Source organism: Pseudonaja textilis, chromosome 2 (genome assembly GCF_049901715.1).
Source record: "Pseudonaja textilis isolate UNSWEBS1 chromosome 2, rPseTex1.2, whole genome shotgun sequence".
Taxonomy (NCBI): domain Eukaryota; kingdom Metazoa; phylum Chordata; class Lepidosauria; order Squamata; family Elapidae; genus Pseudonaja; species Pseudonaja textilis.
This window is the reverse complement of record NC_141991.1, coordinates 183,435,778-183,455,122: the sequence shown is the minus strand read 5'-3', so window position 1 is coordinate 183,455,122 and position 19,345 is coordinate 183,435,778. Positions and strand designations below refer to the sequence as shown.

Sequence of the window (19,345 nt, the reverse complement as noted above, 5' to 3'; positions counted from 1 at the left end):
GGTTTTCTCTGTCCAGTCATGTCTGACTCTAGGAGTTGGTGCTCATCTCTATTTCTTAGCCAAGGGAACCAGTGTTGTTGAAAACATTTCTGTGGTCATGTGACCAGGATGACTATATGCCAAGGTGCACGGAATGGTCTTACCTTCCCAATGAAATGGTACCTATTTATCTACTCATATTTGCATGCTTTTGATCTGCTAGGTGGGCAGGAGCTGAGGCAAGTAACGGGAGCTCACCCCATTGTGTGTGGCCCTTCGGTTTCAAACCCAGACTATCATGCTCAGCATTTTTATCGCATCCCCTTATAGAGACAGTACTAACTTTATTAATTCAATGAGAAAAAAAAAGCTTTGTAATTTATATTGCCTTCATAAAGCAAATCGGAATTAAAAGGTTTAATAACAGATAATGAAAAATGAAACATTGTGCAAATTGTGCAATTTTTTTATTGAAAATTTCTATCTTTCTGAAGAATTATGAAAATTCACAAAGTTTGCCTCAGGTAGTTTCCAAATTTGGATTCAGTTTTGCTTTCACTTGAAATCTGATGCAGTATTGTTGCATGTTGAAATAGATAGATATTTTAGAACATAGTTTGCACAGGCTTACAAAGATCTTCTTCCATTTCGTGTCTCTGTTGGCCATCAGCGAGACACAAGCAGTCCTGTTCTAATCAATAGTGTTTTAAAACAGATATAAAGCTCTGATTTATTTGCTCCTATATGAGTTAATCTTGCGTTCCCACAGTCTGCTGCCCATATAGTTTTCAGCCAAGGTTGCTTGGCAGCAGAAACACATTGTTTTGTACTTTCTTCTTTCTTCCTCCTCCTTTTCTGCCACTCCATTTGCTTGGGCCATATTGGCTTTCTCTGTTGTTAGAACACTGTAGGTCAAGTGTAGGCGTGTGCATGCTTTACAAATAACATCCCCATCATTGCTAATGTCTGCCTCAGTTGTTAAGCTTCTGGTGTCTTTGTATGAAGGGGCACTTCATGCTGTAATTCTTGAGCGCAAATCACTTGATGTCACTTTCTTTCCTTGAGCAAAGAGAGGCTGAAATGAAGCTGAAATAATTTATTTCAATGAATACATCAGCCAGACTTATCTATTGTGGCTGTTTAAGGACTGGACGTAATTAGCACAAAGTGCCATTTCCTTCACAGGTCACAGAAAAGGAATCAGGCTCCTGCTCTAAAGGGGAGTTGTGAATTCAGTCTTAGGAGAAAGAAAGGTTGGTAGGGGCAAGAAAGACTAAACATATTTCAAAGGTATCTAAAAATGTCTGGTGAGAACTTTTTAGTAGAATAAAGCATTGCTTTTTGTAATGTATTACTGTTTGGATTAGAAATCTGTGGGGCTTGTGTTAACAGGGCCTTCAAACTCCCTGGTATTAAAATTCCCTTTCTTTAAAAAAAAAAAAAAAAAAAAAAAGTCGAGAGCGCATGCTGGAAAAATCTTTGTGTATCAGGACAAGTGGAACAAGAAACTTGTCAGACAGTCAGATCACCGCCAACTGAATGTAATAATTCTAAGTGTCAAGCTGTTGTCTAACATCTGTTTAGCTAACATAATAGACATTCTGAAAAAAAAACCAAGGAGCAAAAGAAATATGATTAATGTATTATATGACAATTTACATTATTTCCTATATTACTATACTTAAGACCTATTTTTCCGTGATACAAGGAGTTGCCATGATAAGCCATCCAAAAGCCTCTTGACGTGCTGTTAATTTTAAACATCAGTAGTTTTATACTACATACGATTGTATTATAGGCTGTTCTTGTGGATTTCAACCATTGATAGTTGGAGCTACAAACTAGACTAAGCCTGTAATCCTCTGACTTTTTCTCTGAAAGTAAATACTACACAGTGGAATGTATTTCTGAATAAACTCCAATGAGATTAATGTGTACATTATCACATTCACTCTATTTGAAAATATTTTATTTGAAAATAAAAGTATTTAGAATAATACTGGGAATATGTAATTGCAATAGAACTCAGGTCTTTTTTAACCTAAAGTATATATTTCTGATTGCAAACACATGAAATTAATTCAATTAATTATATTTAATACCATAAATATCTGGGGAAAAGCACATTAATTTTCATGGAAATGAAATCTAATTTGACATTACTTATTAGACAGGAAATTATCAACATTGTAACATGAGGCTTAAAATATGTCTCCCTTGCAGCTTTTTAATCATTGCCATTCTCCTTGGCCAAAATATTTTGTCAAGATTTTTTCAGATAATTCAAGATTATCAAGAAGAGAAAATGTACCACCCTGGTACTGTTTACCATGACAACATAAGACCTTTTCTGAATCAGACATTTGGTTCTCATGATGGAGATCCAGATTTCTAATCATACATAAATGCAGAAACACACACTGAATCATGTTTCCCAGCAACTGGTATTGAAAAGCCTAATACTGGACAATGTATATAGCCATAAGGAAGCTTTCATACTTAACCCTCATTAACTTCTATTGCTATCCATGCTTGGATTATCATTTTCTGCTCATAACACATTATGTAGTTTAATTATGAGTTATGTTTAATTATGAGTTATTATATCTCCCTATAACTTCATTGGATGAGTCGAGATATTGGTCAGTTAACATAAATGGAAAATATCTTCATTTATTTTGTTTACAAATATACGCTTTATCCACTTGCGTTACATTCTCATTCATTTTTTTTAAACTAAAAAAAATTCACAACTTTGCAACGTTTCCTCCACATCTTTGCCCATTCTATAATTTTTTAAAATGCCATAACTAGAAACACATATTATTCTAAGGATAAATAAATACATACATTTTCAAGGATGAAATACAACTTAAAATATTTCTGATTTATGGTAATTGATGGATTGATGTTTTTCCCTCTTTCCTTAGAAGCCCCAACGTATAATTTGCTTTATTCCCCAAGACCTAACACACTTTTTCAAGTGATTCACTGCCAGTTCTGACTCATTAGCATAATACAAGTTTTTTTTTTTTTTTGGAGAGGTCTTGGTGTTCTCTGAGCTTTCTTTCTTTCTTACAGATGTTTCATTGCCCAAACTAGGTAACATCATCAGTGCTGTATCAAATTATAACAGAACACCAAATAGCCTTCAGAAAGCTAAAAAAGGACCAGACCATGATCATCCTACCCGCAGACAAAGACCGAACCACGGATATTATTGACCGAGCACAATACCTACAAAAAGCAAAAAAAAATGCCGGAGGACAAAGAAACCTACATCCCAGTGAACACTAACAAAATACGATACACAAATTAGCAGTAATGATGTTATCTTGTTCAGGTGTAATGAAATGTCTGCAAGAGAAAACAAGCAAATTAAGAAAGCATTAAGGACCCCTCATCTCAACCCTGAGCTAGAAATATTTATTGGTATTTTTTTTAATTCAAAGAATCACTTCATTTGCCATTCACAAAGAATATCTGGAGCTTTTGCTGCATATTTTTGATTTAATCCTAAATCATTTTGGGTCATCAGCACATTTAACCATCTTACTACTCGTCTCTAAAGACAAATATTACATGATAAAAATAAGAGCTTCAATTACACATCTTTGTTATTTCTACTCTGGGGATTATTCAGCTAATCATTTAGTTCAGGGGTGTCAAACTCAAGGCCTATGGCTGGATCCAGCCCGTGGGGTGCTTAGTTCTGGTCCATGGGGCTACTCTCGAAACAGCAAAGGACTACTCACGGTGTCTCTGCCAGTGAAAACAGCTCTGTTTTTCGCTATGACAGCCTTCTGCAACCTTTTGCCAGTGAAAATGGAGCTCAGGATTGACACATGCGGCCCTCCCAAGCTCCATTTTCTCTGGCAGAGTGCTCAGACCACCATAGGTGCCCCCAACATGAATGTTGTTGAGCTGGCCATGCCCACCCTGGCCACACCTGCCCGGACCCCCAAGGTCAAACACAACCCTGATGCGGGTCTCAATGAACTTGAGTTTGACACCCCTGATATAGTTGCTGTTTAACCAGTTATTATATTTTGTTCTTTAATCAGTACTTTAATCAGATTATTTGTATCTCTGAGTTGTCCAGTTTATTCAAGAATCTTTGGCAAAATGTTTTGTTGAAAGCAAAGATGTCCAAAATTAACATTCCAGCTTAACAAGACAAGACTATTACCTATGCTGCTGCACCTTAAGCAAGATTTGCCTTTCTTTATGCTGGAAAAGCAGTTTTTTCAATTAATTAATTTGAACATCTTTGGATACCTTGTCACAAATAATGCTGCTTTAGTTATATTCAAATTCACAATTGATGTTGGCTTCCTACTTTCACTTATCCAGGCCATAAGAAAGATCTGTGTTAAGATAAACTGGAGGCATTCTCAGCAGTGAGATTGCTTCTCACATTTTCCTTTTTTAATAGAATACACACACACATATACTGCCATCTTGTCAAAAACCTCGTTGTTGGTTCTTCATTGATCTTTGTGGGAATGATGGCCTGTAGATAGTGGTGGATAAAATTAAAGCAGATGCAGTCATTATTAAATCCTTCTTTAATTATCCATCATTTCTCTTAAATAGAAATTTTAATCTGTAAAGGCTAGCATAGACTATTTTGTTGTGAGAAATATACAACACAAAAGTTGTGTAAGTATAATCTGACCTGCAGTTGTTACGTCAACCATGTCTGAGTACATGAATGTGTTTGTTAATATATTATATGTACTTCCTTCATGCAGGGCCCATAATGTAAGTAATATTATGCGATCTTGAGAGGTGGTATCCTAGAACCCAGTTTTTTACAAAATAATGTGAACATGCTTGGGCTCTATTTTTACTTTTACAATTGGGCAGAAGACACAGTATAGCCAGCAAGACAAACAGGTTTAAAAACAGCTTCTACCATGGGCTGTCAGACTCCTAAACACAATATAGCACCACAAACAGATTAATATGATGAATTTCACTGGTGTCAGTGTAGTGTGTAATATGTATATACCATGATATAAGATCATACCCCAGAGTAATATGCATGTTGCACAGAATATGACATATTAAAACGTATGTCTAATTCTCCCATGAGCTGTGAAGAGCATCCAGTAGTGGGAGGTGCTTCAGTCTCTGCATGTCTAGGCTGGGCTTAATTTGTGGAACACTCCTCCTCCTCCATGGGGGGCCTCCCCAGCGTTCCCCAGCTTTGGCTCAGCCTCGTGAAAGATAGGCAGTGCTTGTGATTCTTTCTTGGCCGAAACAGGAAAAATTCTTTCCTTGCTAGCAGGTCTGAAAGTTAATCAGCTTGTCTTTAGAATCCTTTAGCCTTCTAACCGCATTGTGATCTCTCGATGTTGGCTCGCATTACAGAGATCTCTCGCATTACAGGGAAGTGCCAATTTGCGCCCCAAAGCGATGGGAGGCTTCGGCGCTGCTCCACGCCCCCTTCCCACAACCTATCTTTCTACCCTTGCCATTCTGACAGATTGCTGCAGAGTTTCTTTTACCCAAACAGTGGCGTGAGCTCTTTGCTCCCAACGGAGTCATATCGCTTTCCTTCCCCCTCTGAATGCCACTTGGGGTGCACGATTCAAATACTTAGTGCCTTCCACCCTTCCCCACCTTTTAGCCTTATAGAAAAGCCATTGGAGGCTATTCCTTCACACGGGGGGAGTTTGCTGCTGGGAAGCGCGCCAAAAGATTAACAGCTGGAGGGCATCTTTTCTTACAAGACCTCGTGGTCACGTGCCTGTATTCCATTTCATGCTGTGTGAGGTAACTCTGTCCTGAGCAGAGGTTCCCTTCAGGAACGGGGGGACTATTATACCCTCATCTTGGTTTTATTCTACATTCAAGGCTATTCTTATAATTAAATTATTGGCCTAACCCTCACAGCCCAATCAACCAAGCGGCCCAACAGCGAGCACCTAGGCCTGTGTCCGCCTGTGCAGGGAAGCTGTTGAAGGCCTCTACTCTTATCAATCTGGGCCTTTAGGCGTTCTCAATTTGGCTGTTTGGTTTCTCAGCATTTAACATCGTGCCACTTAATTAATATTCATATACATATTTCCATATATATCTTTGGTATAATATTTTAATATCAATAAAATATTATTACTGAGATATGACTCATTATAGGTATTATTCAAAAAAAAAGAAGAGGAAAGGGGGCAATAAAAACATCATCGGTCTGTCCGCAGATCAGGCCCCTGGGCATGCCAACCGCGCTCACAGTATTGCATTGTATAACAAACATACTGCAATTCCAACTTCAATCAAAATGGCAGATGGTGGCAGCTCTCAGACCTCATCCTTGAAGGTCAAAGCCAAATCTCAGCACAAACCTAAACAGGCTAAAGGGAATTCTAAAACTTCAGAAAGGGATGCCATCAGGCGCCATAAAGCTTTACAAAAACAGATAAGTGCACACGGGAGGCGCACAAGGTCTCAGAGGACTTTCCCTCCTCCAGTCCATGTCCATCTACCTCTTCCCATCCTCCTCCTCCCCTAGATCTCTCCCTTCATCCAGGCGCAGATTGGCTCCCCAAAGCCAACAGGCCCAAGTACCTGGGACACCGACCACGTGAAGGGCTCCCGAAGCTACATTCACTCTGATGGCTGATGGTCTTCATCAGGATGACATTTTTCCAGAGGAAGTTCCAGAGAGGATGAAGGCCTGGATGGAGCTGGCAATTCGCCAGGGAATCACAGCAGGTCTTCAACATCAGTTATGACCAGGGAACATCTTGTGATCACCGATTATGATTCCCAATCGCTGAGGTCCTTGACTAGGTCAGAGCAGCACTATACCTAGGTACATTTACAAGGGGAAGTCCCCCTCCAAGGGCCGACTGAGGAGGAGGAGGAGGAGGAGGAGGAGGAAGAAGTAGATCAAATTGATCAAATGGAAGAGATTGAATCAGGATCAATACGTGACAGCGAGCCCGTCAGTCCCTTAGAAAAGGGAATGTTTGAGGATGAGGGCTTATTCTGCCCACAACTTTTCAGATCTCTCTTGTTTAAGGCAAAAAATATTGCACGCCTAAACAAGTCGACCCCTTCTACCACTCCAACTCCTTTGGAAGACGGACCAGAAGATCTAATTTTCAACCAACTAGTAGTCAAAGTAGAGGTGATCCCAGTTCCTCCCATGTTTTTGGACCTGGTGCATAAACAGTGGGCCTCTGCAGTGGTGTACCCAGTCCCCACTGGATATGACAAGAAATATTTCAAATTGGCCCCTGATTTCTCAAAATTATTGAATACTCCTATAGTGGGATTAGCGTCCTCCTCCATTTCCAGTGAAGTGCTGGAAGCATTAAAGCCGGAGGAAAAATGGGCTGAGATAGCCCTACGCAGAGCTCATCAGTCTGACGCATGGGCCATCAGAGCAGCCACGGCCGCCTCTTTCGTCACCCGTTCTTCTCTCAGATGGCTCTGCCTTTTACCGGAACATGTCCCTAATTCCAACCTTAGAGCGCACCAAGATATTGCTAAACTTATAGCAGCTACTGAATTCTCAGCTGATGCAAGTTATCATGCAGTCAAGTTTTCAGCCATGGCCATTATTTCACATGTCACAGCATGACGCTTACTATGGTTAAAATATTGGCAAGCGGACTTTAAGCACAAATGCAAGCTGGCTTCATCCCTAATTGTGGGAGACAGACTCTTTGGCCCTTCCCTTGATCCGCTACTAATTGAAACCTGAAACAAAAAGAAAATTCTCCCTTCCCTTTTTCGGAAGTCAGATTCTAGAAACCCTCGGTCCTTTCAGAAGGGATCCTTTCAGCCCTTTTACCAGGGATCCTTTTCACCCAGATACCAGAGACACCCATCATTCAGACCAGAGCAGCAGCCAGACAGGTCTGACTTCGGGGATAGGAGCAGAAGGGGTGGTCAATCCAAAAGATCTTTTCGGGGAGCAGGAAACAGGTCCTTTCGGCATCCAAGATAACTCCCTGGACCTGACCCCCATTGGTGGATGCCTTAAATTATTCGCGGACCAATGGGACTCCTCAACCTCTGATTCCTGGGTCAGAGACACAATTAGATTTGGCCTTGCGCTGGAGTTTCAATCCACTCCCCCAGACTTTTTCATGTCATGCCCTGTTTCCAGAGATCCAGTTAAACGTAATCTTATGGAAACAGCTATCCATCATCTACTGGACATACGAGCCATCCAACCAGTAGCTACCAATCAACGAGGACGAGGTTTCTATTCACATTTTTTTGTTGTTCCCAAAAGTTCGGGCGGGTGGAGAGCAATATTGGATCTGAAACGTCTCAACCATTTCTTAGTATATCACAAGTTTAAAATGCACACCCTGCAATCTATCTTACTTTGTATCAGAAAGGGTGACGTCCTTACGTCCATAGTTCTGATGGAAGCGTACCTACATATTGCTATTCGGCCTTCCCACTATAAATTTCTGAGATTCTGTTATAATAACCACCTTTTCGAATATGTGGCCCTTCCTTTCAGACTAGCTTCTGCCCCCAGGACCTTCATGAAGGTTCTCACAGCGCTAGCTGCTCATCTCCGTAATATCCCCATACGACTCCAGTGTTATCTTGATGACATCTTGATTTTGTCATCTTCCGCTCATCAAGCAGTCAAAGATACTCAGACCACATTACAATCCCTACAACAACATGGGTTCTCAATAAATTGAAAAAAGAGTCATTTCACACCATCGACTCAGTTAACCCATGTGGGGGCAGTCATAGATATAGTGGAAGGCAAACTTTACTTGTCACCATATAAACTAAATAGCATTCAGCAATTCAGCAAGCTGTGAAGGGCATCCAGCCCCACCCTTTTTCCATCTGGTGGGGTGCTGTTTCGGCCAACAAATTGTTAGGGCATTGAGGATGAGGGCGTTTATTTCTCTCGTCTTTGCCAAAACTGGGGAACGCTGGGGAGGAGTCCCGTGGAGGAGGAGGAGCGTTCCACAAATTAAGCCCAGCCTAGACATGCAGAGACTGAAGCACCTCCCACTACTGGATGCTCTTCACAGCTCAAAGAGAACGGGCGTGTCAGGTAAGTACCAACGCCCTTTCCCCCCCCCCCATTTGTGTTATTCTTTATATTATTCATGTTGTCTTGTATTCTTTTATGGACTGTACCAGTAGAGGCTAAATCAATTTTGTTGTATACATGATGTACAATGACAATAAAGGCTTTGAACTTTGAACAAAATCTATGTTTTGTTTGGAGATATTGGCCAAATTCTCCACAACAGACAAATATTTTTGTTGGTGTTAGCAGGGCATGATCTATGTATCACAGGTCTAGCTAAATCTAATAACTTAGCGTCTACCTTCTTAAAGTCAAAAAAACATGATGGGAGTCAGAGGTCAATAGCTGCTAGCGTATCTTCTGATAACTTTAGAGATTTGCAAATTGGAATGTATAAGGGGTAAATAGTAAATATTGTGAATTAATAGAGAAGATAAGGACAGCTTCTGTGAAGCTAAGGGAAAAAGGAAAACGTAACTGATGTGAAGGAAAAGGACCTGATGTTATAGAATGGAGTTAGGAATCCATGCAGGAAAGTGAATTTTTTACTTTTATTTGTAAATGAAAAAGTTAAAACATATGGCAGAAAGTATGAACTGACACCATCTTAATTCCAGTGAACTGTGATAATGGAAAAAGCAGGAATGAGCTTTGGGAGAAATCATATAGTATTTTGAATGAGTGAGTGAATAGTAATTGTGCCATTTGGAAACCGGAGGATGAAATAGAATGGTGAAAGCTTGATGAGCATCTGCTTAGAAAAAGGACTGTTTGTTTTAAAAGCATGATTTAAGCTTAAATGTCTTCATCTGTATACCTGGAAGAGAAATAAATCCAAAAATATAACTGAATTGATTGTCTCTGATGAAAGATGCAGTGAAGTCATGAAGGGTGCTGAGAGTTGTGATTCTGAATGTGGAACTGGTCATTTTTATTTTTTGCTAATGCCAAAAATGGAACTTGGGGAGAAAATGGACACTGGAAGAAAAGATGTGAAAGACAATAGAAGTAAAATGGTAGGAAGAAAAAGTATGAGTTCTGCATGTAAAAAAAGAGGAGAAGATAAATTAGTCTTACAATGGAATGAATGGAAAGCAGATACAAGGAAAGAGGAAGATGTTTGAGTGAAAGAATTAACTTGCAAAATGCCACAGAGATATGAATAATTTTGCTAATGCAAAGTATGAGAAAAGAAGCTTGGTGGAAATATGAAATGACAGATCACTGTGAGTGAGAAAGAACGCATATAATTTAAGTGTAATTCTTTTAAATATCTTTGTTTTAATGGGATCTATTTCTGGTGAATAATAAATGCATCCTTTTCTTTTAATATTGCTGCCTGATTTAATTGCACAGAACATCTAACAAATAACTTTTGTCTCTGTTTTACTTATAGTATGTCATTCTCCTATGACCTTCCTTCTCACTTGCTTCTTTTCTACATCCCATTATGTTATTCTCTCCCTTCCAACTCTTCTTTTATGAAAATAAACCCACCCTTGCTTGAAGCAACAAAGCAATATTAATCAGCAAGTGTTCTTGGCAAGAGGAACCAATGCGGACACATCTGGAGCATTCACAGGAAGTCATTCTTTGTCCAAGTAACTTTGTTGTGAAAGAGGCTTGTGATCCAGTTAATAGGGTAGTTTTACTCAGTCAATCGGAAGAAATTGGAACATTATAGTAAGGAAGTAGCACTCATTAATATCATTTCACACTTAAGTATTTTTAATTCCTTTCCTTCTGGGACAGTGCAAACCTTGAACCAATTTATTGTATGCGCAGATGCTTCTCTTTTAATTACAAACATTTGATTACAAGCTTTGCCATGCTTATTTTTGGTCAATGTCTGCTGTTCCCTAAAGCAATCAGGAATAGGATTGAAAATTTGCTCAAGTGGACCAAGTTTTTCAAAGAACTCTGGGCAACAAACAAAATAAAACACAACATACTAAACAGACCACTTAAAACAACAAACAAAGCTTAACGCTCTTATCAGCCACCCAATGCCAGCACCTCCAACCACCCCTATGGTTTAGACGTTTCTAAAATTCTGTTTTCACTTTGTCATTAGGAGGTATCGAGTGTAGATTAATGAGAATAAAAATGAATTTCAATAACTGTAGAATCAGGCTGCAGCATAAAAAATTGACAAAAGTCTGAATATTTTCTGAATGCACTGTATATATACACACACACATACAACACACACACCTGTATCTGCCAGCCAGCCAGCCTGCCTATCTACCTACCTATCTGCATAACAATTTAGCTGTATTTTTTGTTTAGTTTAGTTGTTTAATCCCCCCATTTCTTAGAATTTTGTCTTTTTTCTCTATATATTTTAGTATATAGATTTTAAATTTATTTTTCTTAATTTTACACAGTTTTTGCACTACAGATTAGAATTTTATTTTAACTGTATAATATTTATATAATAGTGATATAGTTACATAGCTATATTGCTATTGAATTTCATTTATAATGCATCACACTACTAAGAATTATTTTTAGAAATTGTAATTATAATGAGTTTTAATAAAATTAAATAATAAAGAAAATTTGCTAGAGCACTCTGCTGGTGCTGAAGAAATTTGTATGTATTTAATCAGAAAAGAGCTGGAAAGAACCTTAGAGGTCTTCTAGTCTAACCCTCTGCTCAAGCAGGAGACCCTGCTTATACCAGTGGTGGCGAACCTTTTCAGCACTGAGTGCCCAAATGGGAACACGCATGTGCGTGTGCCAGAAACTGGAAGAGCAGCCCCCCAGCATGCATGCGCATTAGAAAGTGGAAGACCACTTTCTTCTGGTACACATGAGCATGCCAGAAAGCTGAGCTTCCGGTTTGCGGCGCTCCCGCGTGCATGCACACTGGGGAGCTGCTCTTCTGGTTTCCAGTGCTCCCATGCATGCGAAGACCAGCTGGCCAATGCACACATGCACGCCAGGGAGCTGCGTGTACCGGAATCCAGAAGAGCAACAGGCGACGGCTGGCATGCCCAGAGAGATGGCTCTGCGTGCCACTTCCTGCACGCCTGCCATAGGTTCGCCATCACGGCCCTATACCATTTCAGACAGTCTTTTCTTAAAAGTGATGAAGCTCCTACGACTTCTGAAGGCAAGCTGTTCCACTGGTCTTCACTGTTAGGAAGTTTTTCCTTAATTCCAGGTTCCTTCTGTCTTTGATTAGTTTCCTTCCATTTTTCTTGTCTTGCCTTCTGGTGCTTTGGAAAATAACTTCTTCTTTGTAGCAGCCCCTGAAATACAGGAATACTGCTATCCTGTCACCCCAATCCTTCCTTTCTGTAGACCAGCCATATGGTTCCTGCAACCATTCGTTCATATGTTTTTGTCTCCAAGTCTTCAATCATCTTAGTTGCTCTTCTTTGCACTTTTTCCAAAGTCTCAGCATCTTTTTTATAATGTGACCCAAACTGGATGCAGTATTCCAGTTGTAAGGATTTATAAAGTGGTACTAATTTTCACGTGATTTTGTTCATATGTATATATGTAGAACTAGGATGAAGCAGTTAGAGGAATGGCTTGTAAACAATAAAATAGAAGAGTGTACCAAAAGATGCATTACGAAGAATTTTGATTAATAGGTTATCCTGGAATATATTCGGTGTATTTGCTTAAAACTGAAATGTAATGGAAAAACTAACATTGAATTGAGCCCTAAGACGGACTACATGCTAAGGAAAATATCAAAGCTGTATAACTCAGTATGTTATAAGTATAAATTAATAGGATGAAAATATCATTTGTTAGAAATTCCTTTCCTGGTTTTGTGCCATAGATTCTTTTGGAAGGTAAGAGCATTCTAAAAAGACAGCCCCGTGTAATAAGGATGTTTCAAGACAGAATAAAACTTTGGGTTATTATTAAGCATATAGTACTAAATCTCTGAATCTGGAATTTTAAATAAATCACACTATTAAATCATGTTTATCTTATATCAGTACTATGATTTTAACATTTAATTTTATAGCAAAACTATTTAATGCACTGAAAAAGCTCCCCACCCTACACTACTTCAACCCTTTCATAGGGATAAACTCTTTCCAACTTATTACAAAGTAAAAAAATAAGTTTGTACTATGCTGGGAGAACTTGGATTTTCCATCCACCCTTTTATTATTATTTCTTTCTCCACCCTTCTCCTTTTGTCCTTAGTTGATTTCTCTCCAACCTTCTTGCTAAAAATATAGCATCTATCCAATACATTACTGCTCATTTTTCACGTGAGAAGATCTTTATACTGAAATACTAAATAACTGTCCATAAAAGTGGTTCTTGTTTTATATTTGAAGAAGGTATCACACACACACACCCATACACACACAAGAGGGAGAGGGAGGGAGGGAGAGAGAGAGAGAGAGAGAGAGAGAGAGAGAGAGAGAGAGAGAGACTCTGTATATTTAGACAGATTAAACATTTCCATAAAAGTCTTATAGTATATAATATCATGGATTTGCAATACTGTGCAGGAGAAACTTTATTGCAATGGTCTCAATGGCTATGCTCAAGAAAGAGAGACCCTGAACAAGATGTTTATAGAAGTTGGCGGCCAGTGGGAAATTCTAGGAATCTGATTGGATGGTCACTTAGGGGAAGCTAGGCAGGTCCTGTCAGTGTACTGCGGTATGTTCTATTGTTTCAGGAGGGGTAAAGAGCTGATGAGAAAGAAAAGAGTATTTTCCCAGACAGCTTTCAACAAGTCAGTTGGGGAAGCCACTTCAATTAACAACCAAGTGATTAACTTAACAACTGTGGTAAAATGGTCATAAAATTGGCTCCGGTTGCATGACGATTCGCTTAATAGTCTTATTGCTTAGCAACCAAAATTCAAGTTCCAATCATGGTCATAAGATCAGGATTACTGGTAATTGTGATCTGAAATTTTTTTCTTAAGATTAATTTATTTTAATCACTATTATATATACTTTTTAATTATATGCATTATAGTATTTTTCATATTTCACTATATCAGTGCGTATCTGTGTGTGTCCAAGTATAAAACACTAGGCACAAGGTTGGACAGCACCAAAACTATTTTTAATCCGACTTATGCATCTTTTGATGCACTGCATTTCTGGGGCGGGAAAGATTTCAATAAAGCCAAGGTTCTTCAAAGTTTTAAATTTCCTATTTTAAATATAAAATAATTTTTAAGAATTTGTGAAGTGCAGCCATACGTTCTCCAGAATCCTGACTTGTTATTGCTTTGCTCCAACCTGCTTTTGCTGCAAACTGTAAAGGATAAATATTGGTTGCTTAATTAATTAGGATTTCCTTCCAGATTTGCTAGATAATATTCACAAAACTGAAGATACGGTAGGACTTCGCTATCTTTCTTTTTAAAAATGTATAGATGTCAAAAATGAACATTTTATATTCCTTCCTTTTACTTTTAAGAAGCTTGATCTTTAATTCCTTCAAATAATGTCTAGAGATTGTTTTCTTTTTCCTTTCTCATAAAATCCTTCAGAATTTTAACAGAACTCTTTTTAAATCCAATAGCAGAAAGTTATTTAAGTCACTCTTTTGGTTTGCCATTTATATATCCTTTTGAATTATTATGCCATCAGCTGATTTCATTTGTATATCTAGTGTGATATCTTTTTTCATAACATTCTTAAATATATTATACTTTTTAAGATAATAAAAATTATAAACTTTTAGTATAAGTTTGCAATATTGTGACCTGCCAATAGTTTTTTTTTTTATTGTAATAGGAAAGAACTGAGTGAATAAATGAAGCAAGCATGACTAGTTTTCTGAGACACTTTTTATTATTCCCTTCCAGGTTAGCGGTGACCAGAGTCAGGGGGCTGTTTTCTTACGGGAATTTACCTTAATAAGGAGAGAGAGTCTTAATGAAGATTTCCTTCCAGATTTGCTGGATAATAATCACAAAACTGAAGATACGGTAGGACTTTGCTATCTTTCTTTTTAAAAATTTGTGGATGTGAAAAATGAACATACAATCTTGGGAAAAATTTTAATCAAATCAAAGATCAAAAGGACTCAACTAATTATTGGACTTGCTGTCGGTACCTGGTTCTTTATGGATGTTCCTCATTGTAGCACTCCTAAGAACAAAGGGTTTGGGCTTTAAGCAGTCCTACTTGATGAAGCACAAACCTAATTGATGAAAATGTGTTTTTTTTATTGACCAGATATAGCAAACAGGAAGGAAATTTGTTACTGGATTGGTAGAGATAGCTTTAACATCAGAAGTATCTAAAATGGCTCAATTTTAATAAGAAAAGCGAGCCTAAAAAGAGCAAACTTATAACATTGGATCAGTATGAGTCACAATTAGTTTTTCTTCTTGTTTTTAGTATATTTATCCCTTTCACCTGTTCTTTGACAATAAAACATTTTCTTGGGGAGAAGAACAGAAAATCAGGATAATGAAGTAAACAATCAAGATACCTAAAGAGTATGATCTATCTACAAGAACTAACTTTCTTCTTCTCTCTCTTTCTCTTTCTCTCTCTCCCTCTCTTTCTCTCTCTCCCTCTCTCCCTCTCTGTATCTGTCCCCTCTCCCCTCCCTCTCTCTCTCTCGTGCACACACAGTGAGACTTTCATAAGTTCATATATGGATGGTTTGAAAGATACACATATGCATACACAACAAGTAGAAGGATTTAATCTTATGGCTGGGGATTTTTGTTACTTCCAACAGTGGAAATATATGACTGTCATATTGACCTCCAATTGTTTCCATCAACTCTGGGAGGTAGTTGATATCGTTCCAAGGGGGCGCAGCAAGATGGGCTATACCACTTTGTTACAAGTCTTTGGAAGGAAGTCATTTACATATCTATCCCCCAAACAGCTGTTGCAGTTGTGCCCTGAGCTCTCCTAACATCTCTTTCTCTCCTTTTCTGTAGAGACCATTGCAAACTTTGATTAAGGTTTATTTGGCTTATATATATGATAAATTTATCAGATTATTAATTGCTAAATGGCAGCACAAATACACTTATAGAACACAGTGGTCATGGTTCTACTAGTAGAATAAATAATCATAGCAATAAAATAGTTTTTGCAAAGCTAGGAAATAAAGTATTTCTGTTGTGCTGAGATGTCTCTAAAACAACTAGAAAATGTCAGTATGCGTGTAATCTAAACTAAAATTAGATAGTTTGAATTAGATATATTCATATTTGTTGAGACATTCTTAATGCACTAGTTTGATTTTGTTGTTGTTCCTGTGCATAATTTGCCAAGAACCTCCGCAGCCACTACTTGTGCTACAACTCCTCCAAATGTTTATGTGGAAATATCTTGTAGTAAACACTGCACAATTCTGGATTTGGACTGTAACCCTTTTGGACCTTGCAAGCAGTGTAGATTGCCAGCCCTGATAGAATAAACAATTCAACAAGTGGTGGGCTATTGTTTCAGAGTAGATATATCTAAGCAGTGGCATTTTAAATAGGGTCTGTTATTGGGCTGCTCCTCCCCCAGTGTCGTGAGTAGGTCATTGAAATTCACAAATATAAAAGATTTTCTGTTTCTTTATAAAGAGCTTGGGAAAACAAAGAGAATGTGATATAATCAATCATTTCATTGTACATATGTACAGTGACAATAAAGGTCATTATTATTATATAAGTTTCCTGAAGTTTAATTTGGAATTTCAGTTCTGTCAGCTTGTAGGACAAGGTAATAATGCATTGCAGTATTTACTCTCAGGTAGCTTTCTTCAGGGCCATCATTATTAAAACAATTGAAAGGTTGCAGGGGGAAGAATTATTTTCAATTTCAGTTTGTGCGTCACTTACTATTAACTAAATCACAGTTTAAACAAAACCTCTATTTTCCAAGATAATAGACTTTTATTATCACAAAATTAGATTCTGAAATTGATTGCCTGCTGTTAGAAAAAGAATGAATACTGACTTTTGATTTGATAGTTTACATGTTCTTTATCATCTCTGTAAGTATTTTGCCTCTGTGCAAATATCACTTTTTGAAACATTACATGCAATTAATATTTTCATCTCTGGATTACTTTATATAGAAGACTTAATTAAAGTTGACTAGTATTCTCCAACCCAACTATCTAAATCTGGAAAAGTTATTTTGACATTTGAAATAGAATATTCTAAAAATGTTCTTTAGAAGATGAAGTGTAAGAAACTCAATGAAATTTTGTAGCAATGGCAGGGTTTTCAATAAAGAGGTGGGAAAAATGGGAGTTTTGGAAAATTCACATTTCTGTGCGGGGATGACTGGCTGCCAAGAACTAATTTAGAAAGTTATAAATCTGCCACCTGCCAGAGATAAGCAAGCTCAGATTGTATCACAGCTAGTTGAAATAAAACAGCTTTTCAAAAGAGCATCAATTTCACTTCTTCAGTAGGCAGGCCAGGCCGAGACAGGTAAACTATCTATCAGGTGACAAATTCAAAGGAGGAACAAAACACCAAGTAAAATGAAATCCAAGCTCTGAAAACATGGCAAAGCAACTATTGGCAGAAGAAAACTAAGTTTTAAATAATTTAAAATAATTTGCTCTCAGTAATAACCAGAGGGAATGAGCCCAATAAATAAGCCACACAGAGTCTCCTCTGAATGGACAGGCGATTTATCAAGCAATAGGTGCAGTGTCTGATTAACACTTGTATGCCTTTTGGCTAGCCTCTTAGATCTGCAAATTTTAGCTCTCTAGACCTTCATTTAAATGCCTCTGCTTAGAACTAAGTGACTGAACTTTTCCGTTTGACTTACTGTTGGTAAGTCCAGTCAAGAGGTTTTGTGAACTTGCTGAGTCTGTCAGATCAGAGCAAGATCACTGGCTTCAAAATTCTGAAATCTTCAGCAACAGGACACTGCCACTTGTTTTGGTCCCTCTTCCTCCCATTCTCCTCATCTGAAGACATGCCGTTTCACAGGGCCATAATATTTGAGGTATTTTCCATATAATGAATACATGCTGCTGTCAATGGCTACTCAATTCCACTTCTTTGAAGCTTAATGAAAGAATGACTCCAACCTCTAGATCTGTAGTGGTGAACCTATGGCATGCATGCTACAGGTGGCACGCAGAGCCTTCTCTGTGGACATGCGTGCTGTTGCCCTTGCACTGCTCCACCATGCATGTGCATGCGCCTCCTTCTGGCCCATTGGTCTTTGGGCCTTGCTGCACATGCACAGAGGTGCATGTGCAGGGGTGGGGCGCATGCAGGGCGTGCATGTAAATGCAGGGTATGCACGCATGCACAGGGGCGTGTGTGCATGTTTCATTTTAAGTATGTGCATGTACTTTGGGCACTCAGTGCCAAAAAGTTCACCATCACTGCTCTAAATCAAAAATTAAGAGAAGCAAACCCTTCAGAAAATGGATGTCCTTTTTTAAAAAATTTCATTCGCTCCTATAATAGGAAATGCAATCTTGCCCTTGTGTTTGAGTTACACTTATAGACCTATATACCTTGGACCTATATACAGGAATTGAAATAATTTGCTATCATAAATCATTTCTCAATCTTCTAGTTTGTAAGTAATTTTCACCAATAGAGTGGAGAGATAAAAACTGGCTAATATATGAACATTTTCCATAATAGCTTTGCTGTACAGCTTTAGTATCAAAAAAGACTTTGAAAAGACCTTTATATACTTACATATTCTTGCATCTTCCCAAAATAAAAATAACACAAGCATTAAAAAAACACTAATTTTGTGCCTATTGATAACACTCACAGGGAACAGTACATGTTATATGCTACTTAATTTATTTAATCCATTAATTAATTTATTTAATAATCCATTGATTTAATTATTGTATTTTAGTTCCCAATAAATACTGGGGATGATTCCTTACTTAGGATACTAGAGCTGTTTCTAATCCTTCTAATGAAGTTGAATCACTATCAGAAAAATCTAATTATACTGAAAGTAAAAATTGGTCGGATTTGAGTTTACAAAATAAACTTGCTTAAATTTTTGGGACCTAATACATACTTTTTATATTGCAATTATTGTATGGATTAAGTCCTTAATGTTAACTTTAAAGTTTGAAATTCTAGATCACATTTACATATCATAGTTAAATACTAATTAAATATATATATGAACTGTCCAAAACATCCCATACACATATCTAAAAAAATTAGAACATGGTTTGACATAACACAAGATAAGGTGAAGAGAAGAAAGATTTGCAGCAGAGCAGAGAGGCACGATTCGTTGCTTAAAAGCAGCCTGATCTACATTTCAAAGAGAACAACAACATTTTTAAAAATTAACAATTTATTAGTTTCCGTATATTTGCAAAAAGGGACACAGTGGCTCAGTGGCTAAGACACTAAGCTTGTTA

General features: G+C 37.8%; 1 protein-coding gene across 3 annotated transcripts in view; it reads left to right on the top strand.

Moving 5' to 3' along the window:
- ADAMTSL1 (ADAMTS like 1) overlaps positions 1-19,345 on the top strand; it is a 507,559-nt gene that overhangs the window by 90,447 nt on the left and 397,767 nt on the right. For all 3 annotated transcript variants that reach the window (XM_087926578.1, XM_087926579.1, XM_087926577.1), the window contains exon 2: positions 14,817-14,939. In XM_087926578.1, coding sequence (XP_087782704.1) covers positions 14,817-14,939 — 123 coding nt within the window. The remainder of the gene's footprint in view (positions 1-14,816; positions 14,940-19,345) is intronic.